The following is a 16,275-nucleotide window of genomic DNA, read 5'->3' as shown; positions in this document are numbered from 1 at the left end:
GACTCAATGATCTTTAAAGTCTTTTTCCAACCTATAAGATGATTCTTTAGCCTGATGGAGATATGTTCAAAATATCAACTTTACATCAAACCCTGGGTTGATGTTCTGTTTTCCACATTGTCCTGTGCTAATTATTGCTTAGATGTCCTAGTTTTGCTGTTATGGAAAAGGGTACCATTATGAAGTTAATAGTAAAATCTGGCAGGAGGGAATTAATGATTTTAGTATATAGAGTTTTGATTTTGGTTATCTCTTCTCCATTCTGAGTCAAAACAGCATCACAGTTGCAAATGTTAAGGGTGTCACTAATCTCTTTTTAATTGAACCACAAATATTGGTCACTTATTTTCTTTGTGGGGCCACTGCTGGTTTGATTCATTACTGTGCCTTGTGCTAGAAGAAGGGGATCAGCAGTATTGATATATGTCAAGAGAGACAACTGGTAAGGGTTAACTTTTAATTCAGCAATGAAGCAGAGAGATGTGTTTTGCCAAACAGACTAGGCGCAAAAGCTGCGTAACTGTTGAACTGAACTTGCACTGAACTTGGTCTGAGAACTTCTCCCAGGAGGTTACATTTTACTTCTTTAGTTTTTAAACAGCTTCTTTAACTATGTGTGCATACACCTACGGAAAGAAAATCCCAATTAAGTAATCAAAATACTGTTTTGCCAACTGTGGGTTATGTTACAGAAAAGTTGCATTGGTAATGGTATTTATTCATAGAAGAAAGCATGACTCAGCTTTATGGAGATCCTATGAAAGTGAAGTTGCTTCCCCTGCCTCCCCATTGTATTTATGCACAGCTTTAAGTGCTGTGTTCCCTGACCAGAGAGCAGCTTAGCACAGCAGAATATCTGAATGCTCTGCAGGAACTTCAGTCTGTTACTATTAACATGTCCTTTGGTGTGAAAATAGTGCCGTTGAAAAGAAAGGGATCAAATCTGGTCCCATTTAGCACTTCTGCTCTGGTAAGACTCTGGACACAAGGCAAGCTATGGGTTCTTGCCTTTGAACAGTTTGGGTTGGAAGAGACCCTAAAGATTCCAGCCCCCCTGTTGTGGGTAGGGACACACTTCCACTAGACCAAGTTGCTCATAGCTCCATCCAGCCTGAACACTTTCAGGGATGTGTTGTGGATCAGCTTCCCTGGCAACCTGTTGCAGTGCCTTCATTACACTTAGACTGAAGAATTTCTTCCAAATATCCAGTCTAAACCTATAGGCTTTCAGTTCAAAACCATTCCCCCTTGTCCTATCACTTCAAGCCCTTGTAAAGTCCCTCTCCAGCTCTCCTGTAGACCCCTTTAGGTACTGGGATGCTCTTCCAGGTTTCCCCAGAGCCTTCTCTTCTCCAGGCTGATTAATCCCAACTCTCTCAGCCTGTCTTTTTAGGAAAGGTGCTTCATCCACCTGATCATCCTGCTGTCCCTCCTCTGGACTTTTTCCAGCAGGTCCATGTCCTTCCTGTGCTGAGGGCCCAAGAGCTGGATGCAGTTCTTTAGGTGGGGGTCTCATGAGAGTTGAGGAGATGGAAAATCCTCTCCCTTGCCTTGCTGGCCACACTGCTTTGGGTGCAGCCCAGGAGACATTTGGCTTTCTGAGCTGGGAGTACACCTTGCTGGGTTGTGTCCAGCCTCTCATCCAGCAGCACACCCATGTTCTGCTCATCAGGGCTGCTCTCAGTCCATTCTTCACTCAGCCTGTACTTGTGCTTGGGATTGCCCCAACCCCATGCAGGACCTTGCATTTGGCCTTGCTGAACTTATTGAAGGAGCTGGCAGGATGCAGACTGGGATTTTTTTTTTCTCCTTGCTTTTGGAGAAATTTAAACACTTGAGATTTCTTACGGCCTCTGTGCTGAAACCTGTCTTCTATTCCATGTGTGCAACTTGATGAAGTATTAATTTTAAAATAAACAGGTGTTTAGGTAGTGGCTCCCACAGCATACTCCTGGAGAAGCTGGCAGCCCACGGCTTGGACAGGAGCACTCTTCGCTGGGTTAGGAACTGGCTGGATGGCTGGGCCCAGAGAGTGGTGGTGAAATGTGCTGCATCCAGCTGGCGGCCAGTCACCAGTGGTGTCCCTCAGGGCTCTGTACTGGGACCAGTTCTATTTAATATTTTTATAGATGACATGGATGAGGGCATCGAGTCCTTCATTAGTAAATTTGCAGATGACACTGAGCTGGGAGCTTGTGTTGATCTGTTGGAAGGAAGGAGGGCTCTGCAGAGAGACTTAGATCGGTTGGATGGATGGGCAGATTCCAACAGCATGAGGTTTAATAAGTCTAAGTGCCGAGTTCTACATTTTGGCCACAAAAATCCCCTACAGTGTTACAAGCTGGGGACGGTGTGGCTGGACAGTGTTCAGGCGGAAAGGGACCTGGGGGTGCTGGTCAACAGCCGGTTGGATATGAGCCAGTGATGTGCCTTGGTAGCCAAGAAGACCAATGGCATCCTCGCCTGCATTAGGAATTGTGTGACCAGCAGGAGTAGGGACGTCATTCTTCCCCTGTACCCGGTGCTGGTAAGACCACATCTTGAGTACTGTGTCCAGTTCTGGGCCCCTCAGTTTAGGAAGGATATTGAGATGCTTGAGCGCATCCAGAGGAGGGCAAAGAGGCTGGTGAGGGGCTTGGAACACAAGCCCTATGAGGAACTTTTGAAGGAGCTGGGTTTGTTTAGCCTTGAGAAGAGGAGATTTAGAGGTGACCTTATTGCTCTCTACAGCTTCCTGAAGGGAGGTTGTAGACAGGTGGGGGTCGGACACTTCCACTGGGCAGCAACCCACAGAACAAGAGGACACAGTCTCAAGCTACATCAGGGAAGGTACAGGTTGGAAATTAGGAAGAAATTTTTCACCAAAAGAATAATAAGATACTGGAATTGTCTTCCCAAGGAGGTGGTAGATTCACCATCTCTGGATATGTTTAAAAAAAGACTGGACATGGTACTTGGTGCTATAGTCTAGTTGAGGTATTAGGGCATAGGTTGGACTTGATGATCTTAGAGGTCTCTTCCAACCTCATTATTCTGTGATTCTGTGATTCTAGAGTTTGCCTGGGAAATGTAACACTCTCAAACAGAAGTGTTAGGATAATCTGCTCAAGCGTGTCACACTGGCATTTCATCACTGCCTGATTAGCCCTCAGAAGTTCTTTTAAAGAGAATTTGCAGGGCACATAAGAACACAAGCCTCTTGTCTTGTGTCACTTAACTTCACCTGCCTTGATTTTTCTGAGAAATAGATCAAAAATCTGCAAACCATTCAGAGTCAGTTTCTTGACTTCCCAAATGCTGGCAATGGATGTTTGTATGTTTGTATTAATCCATTACTTTAAAAAAATGATCATTTACAGTAATGGACTATTCTGTATTCTTTGAAGTGATAGCATGTCAGGCATGTTTCACTGAGTTTTCTGAAGCACTTACTATTCAGGTTAGCAAATACTCAGGTGAAGTATCAGTATTTGTTTTGTTTTCTGGCTTTGATGCCATTATGGTGACTGAAGAAATCAAGAAGTAGAGAATAAAAAAAGGATTGACAGCTCAAATTAGCAGCTTTATTATGATTCATTTGTTAGTGTTACTTATCATTAACTATGAAAGTGCTTCAAGACATCTCAGGCTTATTTGTGTTTTTATTAAACCATCATGGAGTCATACCTTCCAGGTTCTAACTAAATATGATGTTTAATATTTTATGTAGCTATGAATAGAAGGTCTCTTAAATTTAGGGTCATCAAAATCTCTATCCAAGAAGTTGTGCTTGGTGTTTTTGGAATAATTCTTTTGAAGGAGCACTTGTAGCAAAGTTGGGTATATGGGACAGTCCTTTGTACCATTTGGACCTAAAGCAAAAGTGTGTATTTTTCAGCTGAAGCTAAAACACTTCAGGTGTGTCTGACATACAGACTTGAGTTTTATTAGCAATACAGAACTACCTGGCTTAGTCCCTTTACTTATTTGTCTTCTCTTTGTAGCCGTGGGGCTCAATCTTAAGGAATTGGAACTTCTTAGCTGTGACACATCCTGGATATATGGCATTCCTGACATATGATGAAGTGAAAGCAAGGCTACAGAAATACAGCACTAAACCTGGGAGGTGAGAAGTTTCACTGTGTATTGCTTTCCAAATAAACTTGCTGTCTCAGAACTTACATAATTATGCTAGGTTTGTATTTCTAATTTACATACTTTTACATTTTATTTAACACTCATTGCAGCACTGAAGAAGTGAAGCAAAAAAATATTGTATTAGTACACTGAAGTCTAAATATGTAAAAATAAACATAAAGAAATTGAAAATAAATTGCTTTTTCTTTCTTCTTCTGAATCAGGTAAAACCAGCAATGCATTCTTGAAAAGCATATTTTAAAATATAATTTGATTTTCAAACTTTACAATGAATTTTTACTTAATAGTAAAGCAAAAACCATCTTCACATCTTTCATGGTAATATTCAAGCTATAAATTTAATCTGTGCTTTTCTGTTCCTTTAGTGTTTAATATCTTTCTTTTTCCTTTGCCCATACCATTCTATATCATGAACTCTTCACCTAGAAAAGCAATCAGTCATATTAAAGATCATGACATGTAGAGTTTTTAAATATTTATGTGGTGCTGTCCATAGTAAATTAGTTAAACTGAGCTTTTACCACTATGTCACTGTTGTCCTGGGTTTTTTTCCTTTGCTCAGGAGAAAAATAAAATCAATAGTGTATTTAATCCTATATTACTTATGATTTATTTTGCTAGTTTTATCCTTACAGTTATGAAGCTTTTTCCCTAATGTCTTGTTGAAACTTCTGCAGAAGCACATAGTTAAAATGCATTGCTTTAAAACTCATTAGTGAAGCCTACCAACAGTTACATCCATATTCTGTTCTTGGTTTCTTTTGATTTTTAGCAAATAGTATACTGTATCTTAAGCTACCCTAGTGGTCAAGTGCATCCATACAAAAATCTTGTGGTTCCAACAGAAAACTGCTGATTTTTAGCTTGATACTCATGGACACTACTACATACATCAAATAACTAGGTTGATTTTGAGAGCATTTGATACATTTAGTATTTTCTCTGTAATTGATCCTGATGCTGTGATAGAGAAATTACCCCATGTATCTTTTATGTTCCTTGTAAATAGACAGTTAGTTTTAAGATAGTTTTCTATTGCAGATCAGAAAATTGCTTTCTGAGTTGCTTAGGTGAAATGCTAGAATGTGAAAGAGGGGATATGAAGTGAAATTTCTTCTTTAATCTGACTAAAACATCCTGCAAATTACAAGATTCTGTTCAGATGAATAGTTAGCACTTCACTGTAATGTGGGCCCTACTGAAGGTTGTAAGAGCTCAGTCAAACTTCAGAGAGGCTTAGATTTCTCATATTTGGAATGAAATAAAATATTGATGTGTAATTAAGAAAAGCTGCTCTATAGTACAGAATTGAGTTTGTGGTCTTTCACTGTGAGGTGCTTTTCTCAGTGGGGTTTTTGCATGTGAAATGGTGTCTGACATGAAAGGGAGTAGAGCTTTTGGTATGAAGCTCTGTACTTGTCTCATCCTGTTGCTTGTAATCTTCCTTGTCTTCTGATTGTGTTCTATGTCTACATTATGTATACTCTCAGCTGTCACCTGTAACAGAGAAGTATTTAAATCTAAGTCCAATTGTGTAGTTAATATTTGATTTTTCTGAAACTGAAGTGGTATTTCTTTTGTTCACCTCCACAGGCTCACACAAAATTACCGTTTTCTAGTAGAGCAGGTTTTATCATTCATCTTTCCTGTTTCTGTTGCACCTAAAGAGGCTTTATATTTTTCATTCTACTTGTTCAGGTGATTGGCCTGCACATGCACAAAAGGTGTCTGTTGTAGCTATGGAGACTGGATAATATCATATATTCTTCTTAAAGAGGTTTATGGACATGTCTGAGTGCAACTGCTCATGGTGAATGTGCAGCTTTCACTTGAGAACTAAAACACAAGCAGATGAAAAGGAGGGGGTAGGCAGCTACTCTTACTTCATTTATGCCCATAAGAAACTGACAGTGTAAAAGAGACAGGTTTATTTAGGATTCTACAAAGAACATGGCAGAATTGGGAATCTTACCCAAATGTTCAGGGACCTAATTCAGTGTCTGAACCAGAGGCCATAATTGCTCTCTTCACTTCTTTTGCTGAACTCTGAATTCCACTGACTTTTCATTCATCCTGTTTTTGTCAAGCTACATTTTCAGACTGAGTTGCACTCGCCTGGGCCAGTGGGCCATTGGCTATGTGACTGGAGATGGGAACATACTGCAGACCATACCTCACAATAAGCCTTTGTTTCAGGCTTTGATCGACGGCAGCCGGGAAGGATTGTAAGTACCAATTTTTACAGCCATCATGGCTATGAAATCCTCATTTCCTTGTTCCCTCAGTGCTTATGTGGGTAGTTAAAGATGTTTAAAACAAGGAATCTGCATGGGGTGGTTAGCATTCTTTCAGATTTTAAGGACTATTCATTTAATTCATTTAAAACCCACTTGTTTCTAGTTAATTCCATTAACCAGGGTTACTGAAAGTTAGCCAAAGTCATATCTCGTAGCAAATAAATTCCATGAGAAAATAAAATGAGACAGCTGTTGCATTGATCTCTCCTTCCCCCCACAGTCCCCCAAGAGTCCCAAATGCACTTAAGCTTATTGAACAGTTACTACTTCCAGTTACTCATGTGTCCAACTGTGGACCATGATTTGAAACCTATGTAATTGCTTTTTTATATATTGTGCAGCCAGAACATTTTCTACATTCTAATAGTTTACTGAAAAGATTTATAATTATTAGAGAATGTAAGTTTATAGGGAGAAGTAGTACATTTTTGCTAGGTTGGCTGAAGTAATAGACAAATATTTGGTGTCAGAATCTTTTTACGGGGATACATGTTTTGGTATACCCAATATATATATATAATGTGAAAGAAAAAGGAAAAGCAATTGCTCAGTCCTCAAAAAAAAAAAAAAAAGTTGAGAAATCTTTTGCAGTCTCATAATTTTTCTCAGTCCTACACAGTCTAGTATTTTTTTTTTCAGGTATGATGATTTCATACCTGTAATAAAAACACACTTACATTGGTAGTGTTTCTCTCTGACAAAAACTGAGCAAACAAAAACTGGAGCTGAGAATATTTTATGCAGAGTGATATTTTTGTACCTTATAACTTTTTCATTATGTGACTGAAAAATATATGATCTTTAAGAAACTGTTTCTGAGTTACAGGTAACATAAACCTGAATACAGAACAACTTAGGGTTGCTGTAATATCATTTAACCTATTGTTAATTTCCCAGACAACTGAAATGCTCCCATTGGTTCTTGCCTAATGTCCAGTGTGCATCAGAAGTTTTCAATGTAGATTCTTGTCATAATATACGCAGATATGCATGTATGTAATATTGTGACATATATAATATTATATATATCATAATACAGATACACACAAATGTGTTACCTTCTTTTCTGCAGCTTTACTTGAAATAGTCTAAAGAGTCCTGAGCATGATGTTCCCAGTGGGGAAATCACTAGGAAGTATGAGTTCACTGTGAAACAAAGATCTGAAATAATACTCTTTTGGGCTACTCCTAGAAGGTTATCTGCTAATCAAAGTTCAGATACATGCTGGTTGTAGCTGTCCAAGTGATGTCAAAATCTTTCCTCTGCTTTTATAAATACGCTTGAGCATGTGTCAAAATGAATATGTAGCAATTCAGTTGCACTCAAAAGATAAAATAGATGGCTGAGGAAAGATGATTTATTTTTGTTAATGTCTACTGTAACTTATTCTGCCCCCTTGAAATTTTGTAAGTATAATTTAGCTAATAAAGCTAAAACCATGTACATATTTATAACAGTCTTCTTGTGATGCAGCTATCTGTTCCCAGATGGACGAAGTTATAATCCTGATTTGACAGGACTATGTGAGCCCACACCACATGATCACATAAAAGTCACGCAGGTATGTTGGCAGAGTTTGGAGTTACTTTGTAATCTTCACTTCCCTTAGTATCTCACCTAGCACTAATAATAAGCTTTTATTAAAATGTGAGTAATAAGTTCATAAGGGAGAAAATATGCTGTTGATAGAAGGGCTTAGGTGAGGAACAGGATAATAATCCTTTAAACTGTAGAGTGGATGGTGATGCAGATTGCATGCCTTGGAATGCTTTGTTTATTGTGAGCTTTTTCCAAGTGAGAAGTGTTATGTAACAGATCTATGTAACTTGCTTTTTCCTTGCTAATAACAAAGGGGAATACAGAAACAAAATGAGGATTGAATAATAGTTTTGAAGCCTAAATAGGAATGGTATAGTTGATTGACAAGTCCAGGAGGAAAAGTTCATACATTGCAAAAATACCAGTTCCAGTTTTCTCCTTTTCTTTGTCTATGGTGCAAATTGAAAAAGAGATCATGAAAAACAGCAGAAGTAATTAAATGCCTAAACAGAGTAACTTTGCAGAGAATTACAGAGAAAATTAGAATATGTAGGTGTGTTTATACTCTTGTTAAGTGATGATGTGATTAATTCTGCAGCTATTTGGTAGTCAAGTAGTAGGAAGTAGCCACCCCAAGACAAATGCTTGATTAAAAATGGTGCTGAAATTAACACTAGAAGGTTAAGGAATACTGTGTAGACCATTTTTCCTGATGAAAACATCTGGAAGACTTGAACATATGTTCAAAGAAAGACATCAGACTAGATACAAGCCATGCTGTTCCAGGTGGTCTTATGTTTCTTCAAATCAGACTGGATGACCTGCTGAGTCTTCTGTACTTCTGTGTGCTCTATGTGCACTCCATTCCAGAAGTATTTTAGAAGAGAAGTATTCTTAACTATCTATAGTATTATCAGAAATACCATTACAAATATATCTGTTTTGTAAGCAAGAGAATTCCTAAAAACAATTGCCTGAAGAAAACCTGAATACTTCCATTTCTGGCTTCCATCTTTTCCCTCCAGTCTTAAGATAATAATGAAAGAGTAATGGAGATTTATCAGGTATTTGTGTTGTGCAGAGCAATGCTCCAGCCCTTATCTTCACTTTTCTCAAAGAAAGGAGAAGCAGCGCATGGTCAATGACTACCTTGTTCTTCACAGGCCAATTGTATTTTATTTTGAATCCATTGAATGAATCAAGTTATTTCTGCACATGTAGTTATGAGGACATTATTAGCTAATTCTGATTGTAATTCAACAGAGTCTGAATTATGTGAGTCTGCCTTAATTAATATATAACTGAATAGGTTTAAAGTTGTCACTATACCTGCTTAAACTATGAGAAGATAGTGTGGAAGTGGCTGCAGGGCTAGATTGCTGCAGATGGATTCCTTGCTAGAGCTCCACCAAAAGCATCTTTAGTACACTGACTACAGCTGCAGATACAAGCGCTCTCTTTTGTTTTCTCTTTTTCTTAGCCTCATGTCCCCTCACTTCACTCAGCAGTAGCTGCTTATTTTCCCATGATCTGGATTGTACTTACTTTAGGCTTCCAAAATTTGGTTTTTCAAGGCTAAAAAAGCTTATTTCAATACAAATGCATTTAAATGTCAGTTCCCCAACAGTGTTCTGGACTTGAGTTTTGTCTGTTATTTATTCCTTCTAATGGTGGTGTTCTACCTTCCTGTCACTCTTGTAAGTCTGCAAAGTACTGAATAATCTGTGCATGACTGTTGCCAAGTTATTCTGCAGGTTGTTCTTGGAAGGGAAATCCTTCCTTTACAAGGATTGTGTACTTCAACATGCTGCTGTGCAGCGTCCTTGCTGTAGGTAAAAAAGTTCTCTTGCTTGTCAATTTTCAGTCCAATAATTTTCATAGTCCTAAATTCGTACCTAGAAATTAAAAGCCCAGTTTTGCTTCCATTCTTCACTTAATTTTTCACTTAGAACCATATGTTCATTTTCTTCCTTTTAGCTGCAACCAAAGAAAAGCAGATTTGTGCCATGCATAGCAGTTACATATTACAAGTCTGTACAAAATCTAATAGGTACAGATATTTTTAATACTTTTTGGTATATATTGTAGTATATTACAGGTTGGAAGAAGCAAAAATGTAAGGTGTCTCGGTAACCTTAGTGTGGCTTTTAGACAGATCAGTAACAAGATTTTCCTTGATTAGTAAGTAAAGCAGATCGGAAAACAGGGCATTTGGAGAAGTATATTCTTTGTGAACAAAACGTTGGAAAGAAATAATTGCTTGACTTTCTTTTGTTCCAGGAACAGTATGAATTGTACTGTGAAATGGGTTCCACTTTTCAGCTGTGTAAAATCTGTGCAGAGAATGACAAGGATGTGAAGATAGAGCCTTGTGGACACCTTATGTGTACTTCTTGCCTTACAGCATGGCAGGTACTGTAATGGTTTAGTTGGTGGGGAAGAGGATGGATTTCTGTTACCTTTGTGTTTACAATGTGGGTGTATGCTTACTTTTCCAGGTGCAAGGATGTATATATTTAAAATTATAAATGTCTTCATTTTTCAAACCAGAAATCTGTGAAAAATAAAGCTCCAGGAGTCTATTTGCAGTCTGGACTTGCAATCTTGCCAAGGCCATTTGCTGACTGCTGCTGAGTGGAATCTATTTCCTGAGTCCAGTACCTACTCAGATAGTACAAGCTGGGTATTTGCTACCAATTCAGTCACTTAGGTCACTTCATGATGTATTTAAAAGGCACAAAGAGGACACATAACTGCTGGAAATGGATAACTGACTAGACAGCATTTTATAAGGAGAAGGGATGTCTTTGGTGAGAGAAGGATTCACTCAGTAGTAGAGGTCATGAATTGACCTGTGGAAAATGAAGCTTTTAGGATGCCTGTGTTTCACATTAGTAACATGCAAAGCACTGAAACACATAGATGGCTTTAGATAGTTGTTGGACTAAGAGATTGAAAGGAGGGGAAACTCCTTCTCTCAAAGTCAGTTATGGAACATCCAAAAAAACCCAGAGACTTCCTGGTGACCAAGGTTGGTGTGTTTTGTCCATCTTGTTCATGGATGCACCAGTTAGTGGGAAAAGGGAGAATAGGCACCCTGAGTTCAGCGCAGTTGACCTAAAAAGTAATGTCTAAAGCTGATGTCATTCCTCTTTACAATTGTGCATCATCCCTGCCCCTTCTTTCATATCTATAATTTATGGGGAGAAGTAAGGCTCATCCAGTTCTCAGACAGAACTATGTTCCACATTTAAATCAGTCTTTGCTTACAAATGTAGTGAGAAGAGTAAAAAGAAACCTGGAGTCTAGTGCATTTTGGACCTCCTTTTAAATTAGTTCATCCTCCATCAATGTGTTTTCACTCTTACATTTGTGCCATGTCTTCAAGTACTATAATTTTCATTTTCTAATTAGAACATTTTCTACCTAATTAAGAAAGCCTCAGTGGCAAACCAACACAATGTATCAGAAGTATCATTTGACTTTTTCTTCCATTTGCAATAAAGGTTTCTTGAAAACAAAGTACTCTCAGTTTCCAATTTTGTGTTCTTTGTGAAATTTGAGTTTGATGTTCCAAACACAAATCTTTCAAATTGGCCATAGGTCAGCAATTCTGAGGAAATTCCATTTGAGACATATCCACAAAAGGATATTTATTTCACTACTAAACTACTAAGCTGCTGAGCTGGAACAATGTTTCTCATTTCAGGAGTACCCTTTCTCTACTCTTTCAGGTTTCATTCTGAATGACAGACTTAGAGGTCTGACCACATAAATTATTGACTTTAAATATTCTGAAAAATTCTGAGAGGTGTGTAATTTTGTTGGTTTTGTTTACTTGTTCATTTGTTTTTTGCTCAGCTGACAGGGCTAAGCAGAGGGATTGAAATCTTTGTGATCATTGGGTGTCTTGTGGCGTGGTAGGAGTATGTTGCAGTCTTAGGCCAGTGATGTGCTCTGGTTCTGGAGACTTGAGAAGCTGAGGGTCCCCAGTACTTGGCTATGGGACAGGGATTCAGGAAGAAAATGACAAAGCATTTTAGGCTCAGAAGACTGACATGTTTGAATGCACCAGGTTTCATGAGAACATAGCTACCAGCTGTAATTGGTCAGGTACATTTCAGACTTCATTACAAATTTAACTTTGTATAATTAGTGAGGCAATGAAGAGGTATTACACTGTAACTGCATCAGCTGTTGTGAGCTTCTGGTGGGTTGTTTAATTGGCAGCATAATGGCTTGTTAGGCATGCCTCAAGAAATCCAATACAGATGTTTTCACTGAGCAGAAGAAAATTGAGTAAGCAGAATCCAATCTGCATAGAATACTAAGGATCACTGAGCTCTTCACCGTTATGGGGCTCAGTCTCTCAGACAAGACTTGGTTTACTTGTTTCCTTTTTATATTATGCAATAGGAGTAAAATGCCATTTTATACCACAGAAATCTATTGTCTGAAAAGGACATGTTTTCTAAAAGCATATGGGCATATAGGCTCTATTGTAAGGTTAATAATGTTCTAAATAACCTTTCTGAGGGCATGGACAAGTGTGTGTATTAATATAGACATCTCGGGTATATATTCATACTACTGAATACGAGTCTGCTGAAATGTTTGGTTACTAAGGCTTTTCAAAAGAAAGGATGGAAACTGCTAGTGCAGAACACAGGTACAAGACAGCCTTGAAAACTAAAAGCTCTGTGCCTCATTGATAAGGTTTTTTTTTTTTTTTTTTAGAAAATGAAACTGTAAGGAGTTGTATAGAGTGAGGAAGGACTTCTGTTCACTTGACCATGGCTACTTCAGTAGGACCATTTTATTTGAAGATGTTTTTTGAGGTACTACAGTTGACTAGCTAGTTGTACTTGTGGTGCTGAAAGTAGAGTAGATGTGTCTTTCCATACAAAATGAAAATCCAGTACTAATCCTGCAAGTGATGTCAGGAGACAATAATTTATACTTATCTGACCTTGTGATACAGCTCATCTAAAAAATGTAAAATAATCTGTCAGTTTAGTAAGACTGCCAAGTGTCAAGATAAAAATAATGCTAGAAAAAAGTTAATGTTGTTTTTGCATCTGAGAAATCAAAAACCTGTGCTTGCTTGGTTATGTTTCAGTATAAGTAGGTTGTTTAGAATTAATTTTGGTGTTCATATCTCTTTAGCTGTCTGTCTACCTGACTGCAAATACAACAAAATGTGATTTCTGATTTCACTTTGAATTATCTTGAACTCTTAAAGCTTCATGGTTCTTCTGGGTGGGGATTTGTTTGTGGTTTTATTTATTTGGGCATGGGTTTTTATTTTTTTTTTTTTTTATTTCAAATATATGTTGTGCTTCCTGATGGAAATATTTCTATAAGTGCTTGAAAAACTTCTGATTTTTGTTCATCAGTAGTCTGAATCTCAAGGCTTTTTGTTTATTTCTGATAAGTAAAAGGAATTGAATATGGCTGCTTGAAATTCATTGAACACATATTATTTTAAAATTCAAGTAGTTCTGGTTTCTGATAATATGTGAATATAATTCCATGTTTTATATAATTTATTGACAATGTAGTTAAGTCCTGATTTTTTAATGTAAATGTGAAGAAAACTGTTTGTAGCTTTAGGTGTTCTGAATGCTGGTAATGCTGCAGCTGTGAAGGACTGAATATGTTTTTCCAAGAAGAGCTGCATGCCATAAAGCTTGCCTGCATTTTCTAACATCAAATGAAAAAGAAATACTTTATGGTTAATATACAAGGTATATAATAAAATGCATTATCTCTGTCTACACACCTCACCTTCTTTCTCATGAAGAAATAGCAAAATGTCTGTGTGAAAGAAAACATGTTACTTCCTGACCTGTAATATTAAGACTGATTTAGTGCTTTGTAGAGATAATAGCTACATTTTGATTAGTCATTTTTAAGTGAGGCTTAGTCTATTGAAGAGAGAAAGCTTTAAATGTGCAGTCATTTTAAGATTTACTATAGTAAAATATTTGTTAATCCGCTTCCTGTTTACTCCAGTCCTTCTTTACAAGCTTTTAGAGATCGGTTGAGGATGTTTCTGTGTAAAAGGTATAAATCTTGCTTTTAAAATTATTGCTGGATTTGTTTCTTTTTTTTTTAATTTATCTATGTTTTTGTCTTGCTGTAGGAATCAGATGGCCAAGGCTGCCCTTTCTGCCGCTGTGAAATCAAAGGGACTGAGCCAATCATTGTGGATCCCTTTGATCCCAGGGATGAGAATTCCAGGTGCTGCAGTATTATGGATAGCTTTAGTATGCCCATGTTGGACTTGGATGATGATGATGATAGAGAAGAGTCTCTAATGATGAATCGTTTGGCTTCAGTCCGAAAGGTAACTTTTCAAACTCTGCACAGCAGCTAAACCAAGATGTTTGTAAGCAAAGCTGCCTGTAACTTTAAACAGTGAGAGGTTGCACTTCATGCTTTAGCTCACAGCATCTCACTGACAGTTGTTGGGTTGAAAAACCAAAATGTATTACTACAAATGCATTAAAACTGAAGTTGAATTGGAGAAAAAAAAATTCCAGATTCTCAGCTGATGTGAACTGAGATACCAGTTTACAATGGGCAAAGCATGAGTTTGCACCAGCTGAAACTCTTATCCAAACTATGCTGTATGGACAATTCCCTGAGCTTTTATTTGTAAAGAACAAAATCTTTCCTATATGCATTTGTTTTCTGCACATGTGTGTACATGTGCGTAGAATGTTTTAGGATTACTTTTGAGTTTCTAAACAGTTTTCAGTATTATTACTTTATTAAAGTGACTTGATGCCTAATTCATATTGCACACAAGTAGCTTTTAGTTATGTTTCATGTGAGTTGTCTATGATATTTTTTTCTGTAATTTTTACTATTAGGTACTCTTACTGGGAAAATTTTTTTTGAGATTATCCATAGTGACTTTGTGTTTTGGGATGTTTTTGTCTTGAAGGGGTTCTGATCTCATTGCAGGAGATTTTATTACTGATAAATAAGCACTGTCATTGACAAAAGTTTATTTTATTGTGATAGTTTTTACTACTCTATTTTAGCCTGGAATAGATATTGTCGGAGGCCATGCAACACTGATTTTGACAGAGCATTTACCAGATTTTACCTTATATTAAGGTCATCTAGATTGAATGGTTGCCTTGGAATTAATTTTGTAACATCTTACTTTTCCATTTCCTTATCATTGTATTAGTTTAAAAAAAAAAAAGCATTCTTCACCGTCATATCTGAGAATATCTGTCAGTTAATATACATGCTTCTGATAGCCTTCCTAACCTGTTAAGGCTTATGAATCATTCTTGTGTTGTGTACATAATACAACATGCTCTACCCTTGGGAACAGTTTATCCTTCCTGCCTGGACTTAAATTGCAGTCTGCAGCATGACCTCTGTGAGACAGCCTTGAATTGATGGGCTTTTATAACGCTATCACTTCCATGATAAGGCAAAAATGCATTATGCCTTTATCAAAAGAAGGAACAATAGGTTTACTATAAGAAGTCGTCTTTTAGGTATCCACTAAGTGCTTGAGTGCTTTTGTGCCTTGCTATTTTTGTTTCATTGATTTCATTGTTCACTGAAAGAAATCTTCACACTGCCAGTCTCCTGAAGTCCATTTGAAATTGTTGAATTATTGCATCATTTGGTGATTTTTAGTAATTGTTTTCTTAAAATTGTTACCATTGGTTGTGCAGTGATGGTCTTAACCATACCACCTGTGTGTAACTTGGCATTGTTTATATATACTTTTTTTTAGCAATGTCTTCATCAGACTTGCCTATTTCTTTAACCATTATTTATTTTTCCTGCTAATCAGTGTATCTTTGGAGCCTGCTTAAAGAAATTATACTTTTTTCTGTGACATTATGTAGAACTTTACACTTTGTGAAATTTTCTTTTGTTTGTCATTAATGCTGTTTATATGAACAGCATGCTGCATAACAGCAGTGTTGTAGAAACGTAATTTTTTGAAATTATGGAAGTTAGGTGGCAAAGACAATAATTTTGCTCTTGCAGCCAACCTGCTGGTACTGTTGTAACTTTGTAATTTCTTTGAACAAATTTTTCAATTCTTACTTTATTGCATGGACACGTGGTAAGCTTTCTCAACATAAATCTGTTTTTCAACATAAATCTGTAAATCCTTGAAAATCAAATGGGATATATTTGTGTCAAATCACCTGGCTGATCATTCTAAGAAAAATCTGGCTTGTAGTGAGCAGGGCTGTGAAACCTATTAGAAGAGAAGAGTTTCGGGGACATGAAGTTTTGATGCAAGTGATTGTAGGG

At 37.3% G+C, this 16,275-nt stretch overlaps 1 protein-coding gene across 4 annotated transcripts in view; it reads left to right on the top strand.

The window, feature by feature from the left end:
* The window catches only part of CBLB (Cbl proto-oncogene B), a 129,524-nt gene that overhangs the window by 81,727 nt on the left and 31,522 nt on the right, over positions 1 to 16,275 (top strand). For 3 of the 4 annotated variants that reach the window (XM_053970566.1, XM_053970568.1, XM_053970567.1), the window contains 5 exons: positions 3,984 to 4,105; positions 6,225 to 6,362; positions 7,909 to 7,996; positions 10,255 to 10,386; positions 14,120 to 14,323. In XM_053970566.1, coding sequence (XP_053826541.1) covers positions 3,984 to 4,105; positions 6,225 to 6,362; positions 7,909 to 7,996; positions 10,255 to 10,386; positions 14,120 to 14,323 — 684 coding nt within the window. Of the gene's footprint in view, positions 1 to 3,983; positions 4,106 to 6,224; positions 6,363 to 7,908; positions 7,997 to 10,254; positions 10,387 to 12,711; positions 12,813 to 14,119; positions 14,324 to 16,275 lie in introns of those variants that run through there. The other variant, XM_053970569.1, reaches the window with a different exon arrangement.

This window comes from Vidua macroura, chromosome 2 (assembly GCF_024509145.1).
Source record: "Vidua macroura isolate BioBank_ID:100142 chromosome 2, ASM2450914v1, whole genome shotgun sequence".
Classification (NCBI taxonomy): Eukaryota; Metazoa; Chordata; class Aves; order Passeriformes; family Viduidae; genus Vidua; species Vidua macroura.
The sequence above is the reverse complement of the archived record's forward strand: the minus strand, read 5'-3'. Positions and strand labels throughout refer to the sequence as shown.